Source organism: Pongo pygmaeus, chromosome 3 (assembly GCF_028885625.2).
Source record: "Pongo pygmaeus isolate AG05252 chromosome 3, NHGRI_mPonPyg2-v2.0_pri, whole genome shotgun sequence".
NCBI classification, from domain to species: Eukaryota; Metazoa; Chordata; class Mammalia; order Primates; family Hominidae; genus Pongo; species Pongo pygmaeus.
Genome location: NC_072376.2, coordinates 152479739 through 152495393, shown reverse-complemented (window position 1 = coordinate 152495393; position 15655 = coordinate 152479739). Strand labels below are relative to the sequence as shown.

At 41.5% G+C, this 15655-nt stretch overlaps 1 protein-coding gene across 3 annotated transcripts in view; it reads right to left on the bottom strand.

The window, feature by feature from the left end:
• Positions 1 to 9044: 9044 nt before the first annotated feature.
• Positions 9045 to 15655, bottom strand: part of RAB33B (RAB33B, member RAS oncogene family) — a 28411-nt gene continuing 21800 nt past the window's right edge. For all 3 annotated transcript variants that reach the window (XM_054486750.2, XM_054486752.2, XM_054486751.2), the window contains one exon: positions 9045 to 12267. In XM_054486750.2, coding sequence (XP_054342725.1) covers positions 11827 to 12267 — 441 coding nt within the window. In that variant the 3' untranslated portion in view covers positions 9045 to 11826. The remainder of the gene's footprint in view (positions 12268 to 15655) is intronic.

The following is a 15655-nucleotide window of genomic DNA, read 5'->3' as shown; positions in this document are numbered from 1 at the left end:
CAATAACCCGTGGGTTAGTGTCAGCCCTTTTTAAAAATGAGGAAATTGAAGCATGGAGAGGTTTGACTGTTAGAACATCTAGGATTCAGGCTGGGCACAGTGATTCATGCCTGTAATCCCAGCACTTTGGGAGGCTGAGACAGGCGGATCACATCAAATCAGAAGTTCGAGACCAACCTGGCCAACATGGCAAAAACCCATCTCTACTAAAAATACAAAAATCAGCCGGGTGTGGTGGTACACTCCTGTAATCCCAGCTACTTGGGAGGCTGAGGCAGAATTGCTTGAACCCGGGAGGCAGAGGTTGCAGCGAGCCGATATCATGCCACTGCATTCAAGCCTGGGCAACAGAGCAAGACTGTCTCTTAAAAAATAAAAAATAAAATAATTTGTTTAAAAAAGAACATCTGGGCCAGGCACAGTGGCTCACGCCTGTAATCCCTGCACTTTGGGAGGCCAAGGAGGGCGGATCACCTAAGGTCAGGAGTTCAAGACCAGCCTGGCCAACATGATGAAACCCCCGTCTCTACTAAAAATACAAAAAATTAGCTGGACGTGTTGGCACACGCCTGTAATCCCAGCTACTCAGGAGGCTGAGGCAGGAGAATCACTTGAACCCAGGAGGTGGAGGTTGCAGTGACCCAAGATCGCACCACTGCACTCCAGCCTGGGCAAAATTCCGTTTCAAAAAAAAAAAAAAGAACATCTGGGATTCAGCTTCTTGGTGGTCTCACTCCACAGTTTAAGCGTGGCGTCCTCTGCCTCTCAGCAAGAGAGGACAGAAGCAAGGGTCAAAGGCAGCAGAAGTGATAGATCCAGGTAGGAGACTAGATGTGGGCGTTGGGGGAAGGGAAGCCTCAACAGAAGCTGGAGGTTTTGAGGAAACATAGGAAGAAAAATAAATTTAAGGAGGAAGATTGAGTTTATACATTTTATTTTATTTTTTGAGACTGAGTCTCACTGTTGCCCAGGCTGGAGTACAGTGGTATGATCATGGCTCACTGCAGCCTCAATCTCCTGGGCTTAAGTGTTCCTCCCACCTCAGCCTCCTGAGTAGCTGGGACCACAGGTACAGACCACCACAGTCAGCTAATTTTTAAATTTTTTGTAGAGATGGTGTCTCTCTTTATTGCCTGGGCTGGTCTCAAACTCCTGCACTCAAGTGATCCTCCCACCTCAGCCTCCCAAAGTGCTGGGATTACAGGTGTGAGCCACTGTGCCCCACCGTTTATACATGTTAAATTACATGTTTGAGTGGTCCACAGATACTGCAAAAGAAAGATGGCCCACATGCAGCAGCCAATTCAGGAATTCAGAGGTAAAGTTGAGGCTCTAAACATGGGTTCAGGAATCAAGTGCCTCTGAAGGTGAGATCGTAAAGGAAAGGGTGTTCAGCCAGAAGAGGATGGAAGAAAAAGGCTCAGGGAGTGCCTGCCTGTCTAGCTGGTCATACACCTTATCCTACGTGATTAAGTTCCCAATGTTTTCAGAATTAAAAAATGTGTGCTCCATAGCGCCTTTGGATGTACAATGGAAGAATACACTCTCAGAAGCAGGCAACATTTACTAATCTTACATTTGCATAAGGAGTGTATGAAAATATAACAAATCACCAAATTAGCAAGGATTTTTTAGTTCACACTTTAGAAGTACTTCAGAAATGCATGAAAATAGCAGTATGCTGTGTTTCCCAGGGAAGAGCTTCAGAGGCGTAGTATCACTTTCTGCAGCAGATGCTGACTGGCTTACTCGACGCCTCTCCATCCTCTTCTAGTGTGCTTTCCTGCTGCAGAGCCTGGGATGATAAAACCTGTCATTCCCAAGATATATTTGCAGCTTGAGTTCTAGGAAGTGAGTAGGGAGAGGGTCACAGGGAGAATGGCCTTTCTTTCCAGTGTGATGTTGGAAGATTTCAGTACTTCTGGGACAGCTTTGGGGACATTTTGTGGCCAGTCCTGAGTGTCATAGGTGCTGAGGAGAGATAGTGGTGACAGTGAACTTTCTACTACAACATCTGGGCATTTATCTTGGCTATTATTGTTCCTGTCTTTGTAGCATCCAAATTTTGGGCCCAGGTCCTCCTAAAGATAACACAAGCTACCCCAAATTCTCTAAGTCCCTTTCTTCTTCTCTTTTTTTTTTTGAGACAGAGTCTCGCTCTGTCACCCAGGCTGGAGTACAGTGGTGGGGTCTTGGCTCACTGCAACCTCCACCTCCCAGGTTCAAGTGATTCTTCTGCCTCAGCCTCCCGAGTAGCTAAGACTACAGGTGTGCACCACCACTAATTAGCCTAGCTAATTTTTGTATTTTTAGTAGAGACGGAGTTTCACCATATTGGCCAGGCTGGTCTCAAACTCCTGACCTCGTGATCCGCCCGCCTCAGCCTCCCAAAGTGCTGGAATTACAGGCGTGAGCCACTGCGCCCGGCCAGTCCCTTTCTTCTTAAATGAGCTAGACGAGATCCCTAACGTATACCAGTTCCATAATAGACTTTACACATATATTTTCATACAGTAGTAAAATTGCATACCATCAATTTTATCACAGACTGACAAATTTTAACAATTTGAAGCTAGATGCACTTTTCTAGGATAACTTAGATGAGGTATTAGTTAAGCCCAAATAACATTGGCTCTCACTTACTGGTCCAAGCATAACTGTCTGGGGCTGTGATGGTAGCAGCACAGCATACCCCGGTTCCTTCTCTTTGGTTGCTCTGCCACTCCTAGGGTGTTGCCTAGGAATGACATCTGCATGGCGCACCCATTTTTCACTAAGTCCCTAAAAGGGTGTTTTCCCCTGGCGCAGGTTTAAAGGCTGGTAGAAAGGCACTAACTCAGGCTTTCCCAGCAAGTTCCTCTCCTTGAAGGACTGATGCGCCAGGGCAGTGAGTGGGCCTCAAATTGCTCCCTGACCACACGGGCAGTCCCTAAACAGGGATAGTGCAATCGTTGTCCAAAAGTTTTAGTCCCAATGTCCCCAGGTCTCTTCCACATTTCACCTCAAGTGTTCTTCCAGTTAGAATTGCATTCATCTACAGGTACCCAAATCCCCTGAACAGTGGGGATTATTTTTCTCAGCAAAGTCATGAGGTAAGTAGCCTGAGCTGGTGTGGTAGCTGCAGGACACTGTTCTCCAGAGCATTTTGTAATGCCAAGGCATCCATGACAGTGCTATAGCCTCCCTCCCACGTGCCAGTCATGGACAGAGGAGGAGGAAGCAACCAGAGGAAAGGGCAGGCCTCTTTACAGGAAAGCAGTTTCCCTGGAAATCCCTGGCAAGCACCTGTTCATATCTCTTCGGCCAGAACTGTGACATGTGGCCATACCTAGCTGCAAAGGAGGCTGGGAACTGGTTATCTAGTGGGCTATGTGGCCAGGCCAAAAGAAACCAGGGTTCTGTTAGTAAGAAAAGAGGGAGATGTGTTATGAGCTGAATTGTGCCCCTGCCCCCCCGCCAAAAGATATTGCAGTTCTAATCCCTGGTACCTCAGAATGTGACTTTGTTTGGAGATAGGGCCCTTAACAGAGGTAATCAAGTTAAAGTGAGGTCATCAGGATAGGCCCTAATCCAGTATGACTGGCGTCCCTATGAGAAGAGGAAATCTGGGCTGGGTGGTGTGGTTCATGTCTATAATCCCAGCACCTTGGGAGGCTGAGGCCGGCGGATCACCTGAGGTCAGGAGTTTGAGAACAGCATGGCCAACATGGTGAAAACCTGTGTCTACTTAAAATACAAAAATTAGCCAGGCGTGGTGGTGCACGCCTTTATTCCCAGCTACTCAGGAGGCTGAGGCAGGAGAATCACTGGAACCCGGGAGGCAGAGGTTGAAGTGAGCCGAGATCACACCACTGCACTGCAGCCTGGGCAACAGAGCGAGACTCCATCATGCACACACAAAAAAGAGGAAAAAATCTGGCCAGGCATGGTGGCTCACACCTGTAATCACAGCACTTTGGGAGGCTGAGGCTGGAGGATCACTTGAGCCCAGGAGTTTGGGATGAGCCTGGGCAACCTAGGGAGACCTCATCTCTACCAAAAAAAAATTTAAAAATTGGCCAGGCGCAGTGGCTCACGCCTGTAACCCCAGCACTTTGGGAGGCCGAGGTGGGCGGATCACGAGGTCAGGAGATCGAGACCATCCTGGCTAACATGGTGAAACCCCGTCTCTACTAAAAAAAATACAAAAAAATTAGCCGGGCATGGTGGCAGGTGCCTGTAGTCCCAGCTACTCGGGAGGCTGAGGCAGGAGAATGGCGTGAACCTGGGAGGCGGAGTGAGCTGAGATGGCGCCACTGCACACCACTGCACTCAGTGAGCTGAGATGGTGCCACTGTACTCCAGCCTGGGTGACAGAGCGAGACTCTGTCTCAAAAAAAAAAAAAAAAAAAAAATTTTAAATTAGCTGGGCATGGTGGTATGCACCTGTGTTCCCAGCTGCTCAGGCGGCTGAGCTTGGCAGATCGCTTGAGCCCAGGAGGTCGAGGCTGCCGTGAGCCAGGAGAGAAATGGAACATATTCTCTCTCACAGGCCTCACAAGAAATCAACACTGCTGATACTTCCAGCCTCCAGAACTGTGAGACAATACATTTCTGTTTTTTATGCCACCCAATTTATGGTACTTTGTTCCTGTAGCCTAGGAAATTAATACAAGAGGGAAGACAAAAATTGGGTAAGCAACCTGCAGTCTCTGACACATCTATTTAAAAAAAATAGGGTTTATAATCATTCTGAGCAAACTATCGCAAGGACAGAAAACCAAACACCACATGTTCTCACTCATAGGTGGGAATTGAACAATGAGAACACTTGGACACAGGGTGGGGAACACCACACACCGAGGCCTGTCGTGGGGTGGGGAGAGGGGGGAGGGATAGCATTAGGAGATATACCTAATGTAAATGACGAGTTAATGGGTGCAGCACACCAACATGGCACATGTATACATATGCAACAAATCTGCACATTGTGCATGTGTACCCTAGAACTTAAAGTATAATAAAAAATAATAATGTTTATATTTAGAACAGATTTAGGGTCACAGAAAAACGGAACAGAAACCATCGAGTTCCCACAGAGCCCCTGCCCATCCACACACACACACGGCCTCCCTCACTATGTACATTTATTACATTTGATAAACCTACATTGAGACATCATAATTATCCAGTCCATAGCTAACATTCACTTGTGTGTGTGTGTGTGTGTGTGTGTGTGTGTGTGAGAGAGACAGAGAGAGAGGGAGAGATTGACAGGGTCTCACTATGTCCCACAGGCCGGAGTGCAGTGGAACAATCTCAGCTCACTGCAATCTCTGCCTCCCGGGTTCAAGTGATTTTGCTGCCTCAGCCACCCAAGTAGCTGGGATTACAGGTGCCTGCCACCACGCCCGGCTAATTTTTGTATTTTTAGCAGAGACGGGGTTTCACCACGTAGGCCAGGCTGGTCTCAAACTCCCAACCTCAAGTGATCTGCCCACCTGGGCCTCCCAAAGTGCTGGGACTACAGGCGTGAGCCACCGCATCTGGCCGAGAATTCTTATCTCAGGCAAGGTTAGTCTAATTATGACACAAAATGAGAGTCATGGAAAAGACTGCTAAGTTTCACTACATTAAAATTATTTTCATGCCAAAAACCATTAGGAGCAATGCCATTTGGCAAAAAACAAACTAGGAAAAAAAAATAAAACTCTTATCACTAACTTACCCAAAATATTCAGTATCCCTACAAAAGGCAAAAAACAAAACCTGACAGAATATGAACAGACAATTCAACAGAAAATGAAATGTAAACATTAAATATAAAAAGATGCTCAACCCTACTCATAAGATAAATGCCAGTTAAAACCACAGTGAGATATCATTTTTCACCTATTAATGTTCCAAATGTCAAAACCTTTGATAATAGACTGTGTTGTTAAGTGTGTGAGGAACCAGGCATGCTTTTTATTACTAGTGCAACCTCTGAGGAGGGTGATTAGAAATCCAAATTGCAAACGCAGATACCTTTCATCTAGCAATGTCACTTCTAGGAATTTTCCCTTTGTATATACTCACACATTTGAGAAATGACTTATGTAAAATGACATCCATTTTGGTAATGCTTGTAATAGCAAGATTGGAAACAACCTAAATGTTCTTCAATACAGGGCTATCTAAATAATGGCCAACTAAAGGAATTCCATGAGGCCTAAAAGAGAATGATGAAGCTTACATATTTTAACATGAATTCATCTCCAGGGTATACTGTTATGTGAAGAAACAGCAAATTCAGGGGCCAGGTGTGGTGGCTCGCACCTATAATCCCAGCGTGGGAACTGGGGTGGGAGGCCAAGGTGAATGGATCACTTGAGCCCAGGAGTTCCAGAACAGCCTGGGTAAGATGGCAAAACCGTGGCTCTACAAAAAGTACAAAAAATCAGCTGGGTGTTGTGGCGTGCAACTGTAGTCCCAGCTACTTGGTAGGCTAAGGTAGGAAGATTGCTTTAGCACAGGAGGTGGAGGTTGCAGTGAGCTGAGATCACACCACTGCACTCCAGCCTAGGTAACAGATTGAGACCCTGTCTCAAAACAAAAACAAAAACAAAAACAATTCATGGTACTGGTTCCTTGTGATAAGAACTGAGGACCTGGGAGAAAGAGTGGGAAGGAGAATTCACCATTTACTCTTTTGTGAATGGTCGAAGTATTGAACCATGTGAATGTATTTCCTATACAAAAATTTAACTTAAAAAAAGAAGTCCCATTACTGATCACATTTTATTGAAACACGTAACTCTCCATTTCTAGCAAGAAAAGATTAATAATGAGGAGCTGAGAAGTAATAAAATGGCTCCATATACTCTGTTAAGTTTATGGAATGAATAACCAAAACAAAAGGTGAATTGTTTTTGTAATTTAAAGAATGTTCTGGGACTCAAAGAAAAATATACAGAATCTTCTATAATTAAACTACTCAGAACAAGAAAAATACCAAAAAGCATTAGGATATACAACTTAAATTATTTTAAATGACAAGTTTCATCTGACTCAAAACACTTTGAAAAACATATATGTAAATAAATCACAAGAATCAAACTTTTGATAAAGGCAAATTAAAGCAATGTAATAATCTAAAAAATAAAACCAAAGCCTGACATTTTAAAAAAACATTTGGCCACATACATGAGTGCAACTAGCAGCCCTAGAAAAGAATACTGACAGGTTCATGCAATGCAATTCCTGACCTTGGTCTTTAACTCCTGGGGATTTTAGTTCTGAAATATCTCAAATCTGTATTTTTCTGCCAGTGCACCAGTTAAAGCTGTTTCTTCTAGGCTATTTCAGTAAGCTGACTGTCACCATGACTTCATCCCCTCCTCACCCTTCCCATTGCCGTTGGAATTTATGGCATAAATCTAATGGTCTCACTACCTTGCAAAATGCTTTCATTAGTTACCCATTGCCTAAATAGTAAAGTTCAAATGTTTTTGTGTGGCTATCTTCTTTTTTTTTGCTCCCCTTCCCCCAAAATACCTTCTCCCCTAAATGTGGAAATTGCTTATTTTATCTTTTTTAGCTATTGGTCTTGGGTGGACACCTGGCTCTTGCCAGGCCAATTAACAGTCTATGCTGGAAATTTCAACTTGAGACTGAGAGTTCATTTCTCTTTGAATGACTGCAGCATCCAAAAGTTCAGAAGTACTCAGTGGCCATGTTTTCTGCTAATTAAACCTAAAAAATGGAAAAATCTAGTTATAAAAGAAAGAGAAAATGAAGATGTGCAGAGAAGCTGGACCCAGAGTTAGGAAATTGTGTGCTCAATCCCAGCTCTTCTTTGAGTCCAGTCACATCCTTGTCTTCAAGTCCAGTGAGACAAGTCAGACTCCTTACGTTAAAATCCCCCTTATAGGCTGGTTCAGACTGAGTTTCAGATACTGCACCCAAGTCAGTCCTAATCCCACTGCATACGGCAACTTGGCAGTTTAACCACAATCTACCTTGCTAGCTTCATTTCCGTGTTCTGACCATACCTCCATTCTATCACATACTCACACTGACCTAGCAGTCATTCCCCCCAAATTCAACTCCACTCTTGAGCCCTGCAGTGCATTCACCTGGGATGACTTTCTTCCCTCTCCTTTACATGGAGAATGCCTCACATTTACCCTGAGATGCTGCATAAATGCTTCCACTCATTGTGAAGCTTTTTGATTGTCTACTACTCCCATATACAAGTCAAAAGACCACTCCATTTTCTGTGCTCATTGTCCTTTGTATATGCTTCTTTGATTACACTAATCACATTATATTGTAGAATTCCTATTTGTTCACATACTATTTTGTAAGTTCTTCAAGGACAGTGTCTATGTAGCTCCACTAACACAAATAGAGAACACAAGACCCATACTTGATAAATGTTTGATAAATCAGGTTATTCCAACAAACCAAGTGCATTCACCCTTGCCACACAGGCTGTAGCAAATGTGCTCCCAAAATACATGACCAACTTCTTGTCTTAATATCTGATTAAGAAAGCAGTCTTTCATGAATAATGTCAATTTTGTGTTTGAACACAACAAGGGTAACTTATACGTAAAATAAACTGACCAGGGGAAGCAGAACCAATATCAGAGGCCCCCACATCCCTAATCCTATGGGGTCTAAATCAGTAACTGCAATCTTATACCTGAGACGTAGTTCGTTCTCTTTTCTCGTACTTTCTATAGTTATTCATTCTGTTAAATGCTTTTACATCTAAATACACATCAACCCCTCTTGCACCATTTGCTTTTTGCACTGAAGTATTCTAAAACAAGTTGGATTATTAAACCACACAAATACAAAAGCTATGTTATCAGCTAATTTTAATACTTTGTTGAGTTTTTTTCCTGAAGTGTTCTTTAACCTCAAATGTATACAAGAAAATAAATTTCCAATGGGTTGGGAGCTTTTTGTTTTTAAAAGTGTATCATATATATAATATTATCTGGAAACCAGGAGGAAAAAAAGATTGTTTTATTTTATACTCTACCCAGTAACCAAACAAAGAAAATAAAACACAATTTCTTTGTGGCTAAGCTGGTTTATTGAACTTCATGGGGGAAATGTACCAGTGACACTATTCCACAACAAAATTATTTAGATTTCATAAGGAAACATGTATTTGCAATATACTTCCAATAATGCATTGTTATTAATAGCTAACTACATTAGATTCTGGGGTAGTTTCCTTTGATGTTCTCAAATTAAGACTTTTCCAAAACATGTCTGATATTTTAATTATTTATTTTCAATTAAATGTCATAGTTAAAATAAATTCTACAGATTTTTAAAATGTGTGATTTGTTCTTTAAAAATTAGTAATTAGTTGTTAGGTAGCTATCATTTTGGAAGTGATTTTGCAACAGTGAAAATGTTTTATAAATATTTTAAGATATTGAAAGCTTTAACCCCATTCAACTGGTATGTTTTTTAAAAATAAAAACATACATATAAAAAATTAAAACAAATTGTTACAAATGAGATACAAATATTTTAAAACTAATAAATATTAAAGTTAAAAAATAAGTCCTTTCACAGAACTGTAAATGATACTACTAATTCCTTACAAAAAGAAATAAAGTTACTCTTTTTAAAACCATAATAACAGTAATAAAAAACCATAAATGTGCTTGGAAAGTCTATAAACTTTCTTCCCCCACTTTAGAAAATATTTTGAAAAGCGATAAACAGATTCCCTTCTTTAAAAAAAAGTTGTTACACCCATCATAGTTACTACAGCTGTCATTGTTTTATTACAAAAATAGTTATAAATCAAGGTTAATTTCGATACAAGTAAAACAATTTTTAGTTTTTAATTCCAGCATGATTAAGAAAAATGATCTCCCTAAATGCAAATAAAGCCAATTTGAGCTCTAATACTTAAAATGGAATAATCACTTCCTATAATTATTATTTTCAGTTAGTTCATTTAATAGAATTACTTTGTCTTTAAATTATCCAGTTAGGACCACCATGATGATTAAACAAAAATCTTAAACTAGATTAGACTACATTTTTAATTGATTTCCCACATTCTGAAAATATTGTAAGTACAATAATCGTTTGGCTTAATTTCCTCCAAAATTATTAAGGACAGCAATCTATCAAAATTAGTGAATGTGAACACTTCAGTTAAAGTCATGGCTTACATTCCATTTACGTAAATAGTTTAATATGTAAGCTTGCTATATTTTATGTGCAAAGACTTAAATTCAAAATAAAAGTATTTAGGTTAAAAAACTTCTTGAAATATTCTTTCCATCACTGAAGGATAGACATTTTTCAATATCTAATTTATTTTTCATACTGAGGAGGGATAACTTGTTGTGACCATAAAATTTAGACATCTTAAAAACTGATACGACACAATACTATTATAGAAATACATGTAGACTAATAGCAATTAGAGTTGTGCCTTCACAGCTACAATCCAAATGGAAGGTGATTTGTTAACTTGGCATTTAGTCATTAAATTTATTGGAGTTGAAGGGAGAGCAAGAGATACCATACCAGATACACTGCTTGAAATTAGTAAAGGCTAAGAATAGGTCTCCTGTGTTAGCTAGAAGCTATGTTTACCTATTTTCCCCCAAGTTACAACTCTTCATATGCTTTCAGTTAGTTTTTCACTGTTTAAATACACTAAAATAAAATAAAGCACCTTATGTCACTTTATTTGCCTTAAAATCTGACTTATTTGTGCATATTTTAATAGGATTTAGTAAGAAAGCAACTCTGCTGGGTGCGGTGGCTCACACCTGTAATCCCAGCACTTTGGGAAGCTGAGGTGGGTGGATCATGAGGTCAAGAGATAGAGATCATCCTGGCCAACATGGTGAAACCCCATCTATACTAAAAATACAAAAATCAGCTGGGCGTGGTAGTGCACGCCTGTAATCTCAGCTACTCGGGAGGCTGAGGCAGGACAATCACTTCAACCTGGGAGGCGGAGGTTGCAGTGAGCCAAGATCGTGCCACTGCACTCCAGCCTGGAGACAGAGCGAGATTCCATCTCAAAAAAAAAAAAAAGAAAGAAACTCAAATAACTCTTTTAAAAATAATAATGATTTTTGTAGATCTGATAAGTATTAAGTAGAAAATCAAACATCTAGAACTCTTGGAAAAGTCATTCTTTATGGACTGGGAACCAGAAAACATTCTATGCCTTCTTATCCCACTGGAACTAAAGTCTTGGCTCTAAAACATACCAATAATAACAAAACTAAATATGTTAATAAAATAAAGAAAGGCCAGATGCAGTGGTGAGTACCTAGAGTCCCGGTACTGGGGAGGCTGAGGTGGGAGGATTGCTTGAGTCCAGGAGCTCAAGGCCAGCCTGGGCAACATAGCAAGACCCCGTCTCTACCAAAAAACAAAGTACTCTGGGGAGAGGCAAATACCAGTTTTTATCCTATTAAGAACACTTCCCATTGAAAGGACATACTATTAGGTGTGTCCTAAACCTTTAACATTTTTTTTCCAATCCTAGGACAAAAGATTGAACGGTTACTGATTCTTTTAATTCCATCATGTTCTCACTTGAAGCTTCCTTCATTGGGCTCTAGATGGAGAGATGTTGAAATTCATCCTATCTTTGCCTCATTTTCAATCTCACCTGAAAACCAACTTTTCCTGTGTTGTCACAGTGACAAACTTAAGTAGATACAAAATACAAAAGCGTGGCAATGACAAACAGCAAAGTGTCAAGATGACCCATTATAGTTGAGATTAAATCTTATGACTTATTACTGTCATACTTCAAAAGTATTTCTTTAGTCAAAATTAGATAATATAGACTGTTATTTAGCACCAGCAAGTCATTGCAGGCTTTGGTTCAGGCTTCAGGATAATTCCATTATCAGGGGGTTGACTAAGCATTAATGGTTTGTGGCTCTTAAGCTTATGAGCCAAGGTCATAAATATAGCTTCCACGTGGTCATTATCATTGGGGTTTTTAGCAGACGTTTCAAACAAAGGCATACTGTGTGTGTCAGCAAATTTTTGTGCCAAGTCTGTGGGTACCTGAATGGCACTTCTCAAGTCACATTTATTTCCAACAAGAATCCGTGGTATATCACTGGCTAACAAATGTTGTTTGCATTCTTCTATCCAAGATGGTAGGCTATGAAAACTAGCCATGTTGGTCATATCATACACGAAGACAACAGCATGTACATTTCTGTAGTAGTGCTGAACCATGCTCTTTCTGAATCGTTCTTGTCCTGCTGTGTCCCATAGCTGGATCTAAAAATGGGAAGAAAAAGAGGAAAACTGAAAATCTCATTCCAATTATACATATCAAGGAATGTAATCATCTTGCATTGTCTTTATTATCTCTTCCCTTAAAATATTTTTATTTCTCCCTTCCATAATGTCTTTTCAGTGTTACCTATAGGATCCAGACTTCATGATACCAGTTACCTCACAATTAAATTATAATACAAGTGTTGGAACAAATATTTCATACAGGATTTTCTAAATTTCAGTAAATCCAATTTGTTTAAATAAAATTTACCTCAAAAATTTATTTTAAAATGTTAAGAAAAAAATATATCAGGTGTTAACATGCTAAGCATTTAATTCCTGTAAATTTGGTTACTATACACTCCTCTTTACCTTTCACTAGTCTAATTTAAAATATTAAACCTAGGAAAGATGTTAAGAGATCCAGCCTCCAAACAAACATATACATGTATGTGTATGTCTATGAAATCCAGGCCCCCTTGAAAACTTAAGAAGGCTAGAAAAAAAGCATGAATAAAAACACTCAACATACAATTAAAATGCTTAAAACTATAGATGTCAAAACTTACTACAAAGCTACAGTAATCAAGACTGTGTGAAACTGGCCTAAGATCAGACACAGAAATCAACGGAACAGAACTGTGGATCCAGAAATGAACCCATGTATCTATGGTCAACTGATTTTTAACAAGATTACCAAGACAATTCAACAGCAGGAAAGATTAGTCATTTCAATAAATGGGCTGGACAACATGCAAAAAATGAGGCTGGATCCCTACCTCACGCCATATATAAAAACTTACTCAAAATGGATCAAAGACCTAAATTTAAGAGCCAAAATTTTAACTCTTTGTAACCTTGGATTAGGCAATGGTTTCTTAGATATGATACCTAAAGCAAAAGCAATCAAAGAAAAAAATAAACTGAACTTCATCAAAATTAAAAATATTTGTGCAGCCAGATGCGGGAGCTCAGCACTCTGGGAGTCCAAGGCATCAGGGTCACTTGAACCCAGGAGTTTAAGACCAGCCTGAACAAATAAAATTGGAGGGTGGAGCAAGATGGCAGAATAGAAAGCTCCAACTATCATGCCCCCAACTGCCCTGCAAGGACACCAAGTTAATAACTATCTACACAGAAAAAAAAAAACAAAAAAACAAAACTTCATAAGAACCAAAAATCAGGTGAGCACTCATAGTACCTAGTTTTAACTTCATATTACTGAAAGAGAAACTGAAGAGATAGAAAAAACAGTCCTGAATTGCCAACACCCACCCCCCGCACCCCCTGCAGCAGCAGTGTGGTACAGAGAGCTTCTCTGGGCACTGGGAAAAGGAGAACACAGCAATTGAGAGGCACTGAACTCAGTTCTGCCCTGTTAGAGCAAAAAGGAAAACCGGACCAAACTCAGCTGATGTCTACCCACAGAGGGAACACTTAACCCAGCCCCAGAGGGGAACCACCAATCCCAGCAGTCCAAACATGAGTTCCCACAAACCTTGCCCTCTGTGTCTCCAAGTAAACTTGAAAGGCAGTCTAGGCCACAAGCATTGCAACTCTGAGGCAACTCCAAGTGCTAAACTAGGCCCAGAGACAGTGGGCTGGGGCAGACAGGAGATATACTAAGACTCCAGCTGGGGCAGCCAAGGGAGTGCTGCCATCACCCCTCCCCTAACCCCAGGCTGCACAGCTCACAGCTCCAAAAAAGACCACTTCCTTCCATTTGAGGAGAGGAGAGGACAGGAGAGGACAGGAGAGGGAATAGTGGGGAGGACACTGTCTTGATCTTAGATACCAGCTCAGCCACAGCAGGATAGGACACTGGTCAGAGTTGTGAGGCCCTCATTCCAGGACTTACCTCCCAGATGACATTTCTAGATACACCTTGGGAAGAAGGGAACCTGCTGCCTTGAAGGAAAAAACCCAGTCCTGGCAGCATTCATCACTGCTAACTGAAGAGCCCTTGGGCCCTGAAAAACCAGCTGGCATACCCAGGCACTACACTGACAGCCTTGGGTGAACCTCTGAGACTTGCTGACTGCAAGTGAGACTCAGCACATAATTAGCTGTGGCGGCTATAGGGCAAAACTCCTGCTTGAGAAAAGCAGAGGTAAAAGTAAAGGGGACTTTGTCTTGTACCTTAGGTACCAGCATGGCCACAGGGGGGCCCTTGGGGGTCCCAGATTTCAGGACTTGACTTTTGGACAGCATTTTTGGACCTGCCCTGGGCCAGAGGGTACCCCACTACTCTGAAGCGTGAGGCCCAGGCCTGGCAGCATTCATGACAAGGGGACTTAAGAGCCTTTGGGCCTTAAGGGAACATTGGTGGTAGTCTGGTAGTACTCCTTATGGCCTGGAGTGGCAGTGGCTATAAGTGGGAAGCTCCTCTGTCTTTGGAAAGGGGAGGGAAGAGTGGGAAGGACTGTGTCATGCAGTTTGAGTGCCAGCTCAGCCACAGTACAACAGAACACCAAGTAGACTTCTAAGATTTTTAACTCTAGTCCCTGACTCCTGGAAGGCACTTCTGGACCAACCCAAGGCTTAGGGAAACTTGCCACCCTGAAGAGAAGGACACAGGCCTGGCTGGCTTTGCCACCTGCTGATTGTAGAGTCCTAGGGCCTTGAGTGAACATAGGCAGTAGCCAGGGAGTGGTTACAGCAGGCCTTGGGTGAGAAACAGTGCTATGCTGGCTTCAGGTCTAATGCAGTCTAGACCTAGTGCAGAGGCAAAAGTAAAGGGGACTTTGACCTAGTGAGTCATAGTGGTAGTGGTCACAGGGGTGCTTGTGTCACTCCACTCTCAGTATTAGGTGGCTCAGAACAGAGAGAGAGAAAGAGAGACTCTGTATGTTTGGAAGACAGTAAGGGAAGGAAGCACGCATCTCTGCCTGGTAATACAGAGAATTCTCCTGGATCTTGTCTAAGACCATCAAGGTGGTACCTCTACAAGTCTGCAAGAACCACAGTGTTACTGGGCTTAGGGTAATCCCTAAGGCAGATACAGCTTAGATCACAACACTCAAGTCCTTTCAAATGTCTGAAAAGCCTTCCCAAGAAGGACGGCTACAAATAAGCCCAGACAGTGAAGACCACAATAAACACCTAATCCTTCAATGTCCATACACAGAAGAATATCTACTAACATCAGCACCATCCAGGAAAACGTGACCTCACCAAATGAATCAACTAAATAAGGCAACAGGGACCAATCCTGGAGAAACACATATGTGACCTTTCAGAAGAGAATTCAAAATAGCTGTTTTAAAGAAACTCAAGATAACACAGAGAAGGAATTCAGAATACTACCAGATAAATTCAACAAAGAGATTCTTGAAGAATGCATCAGAGTCCTTTAACAGCAGAATTGATCAAACAGAAGAAAGAATAC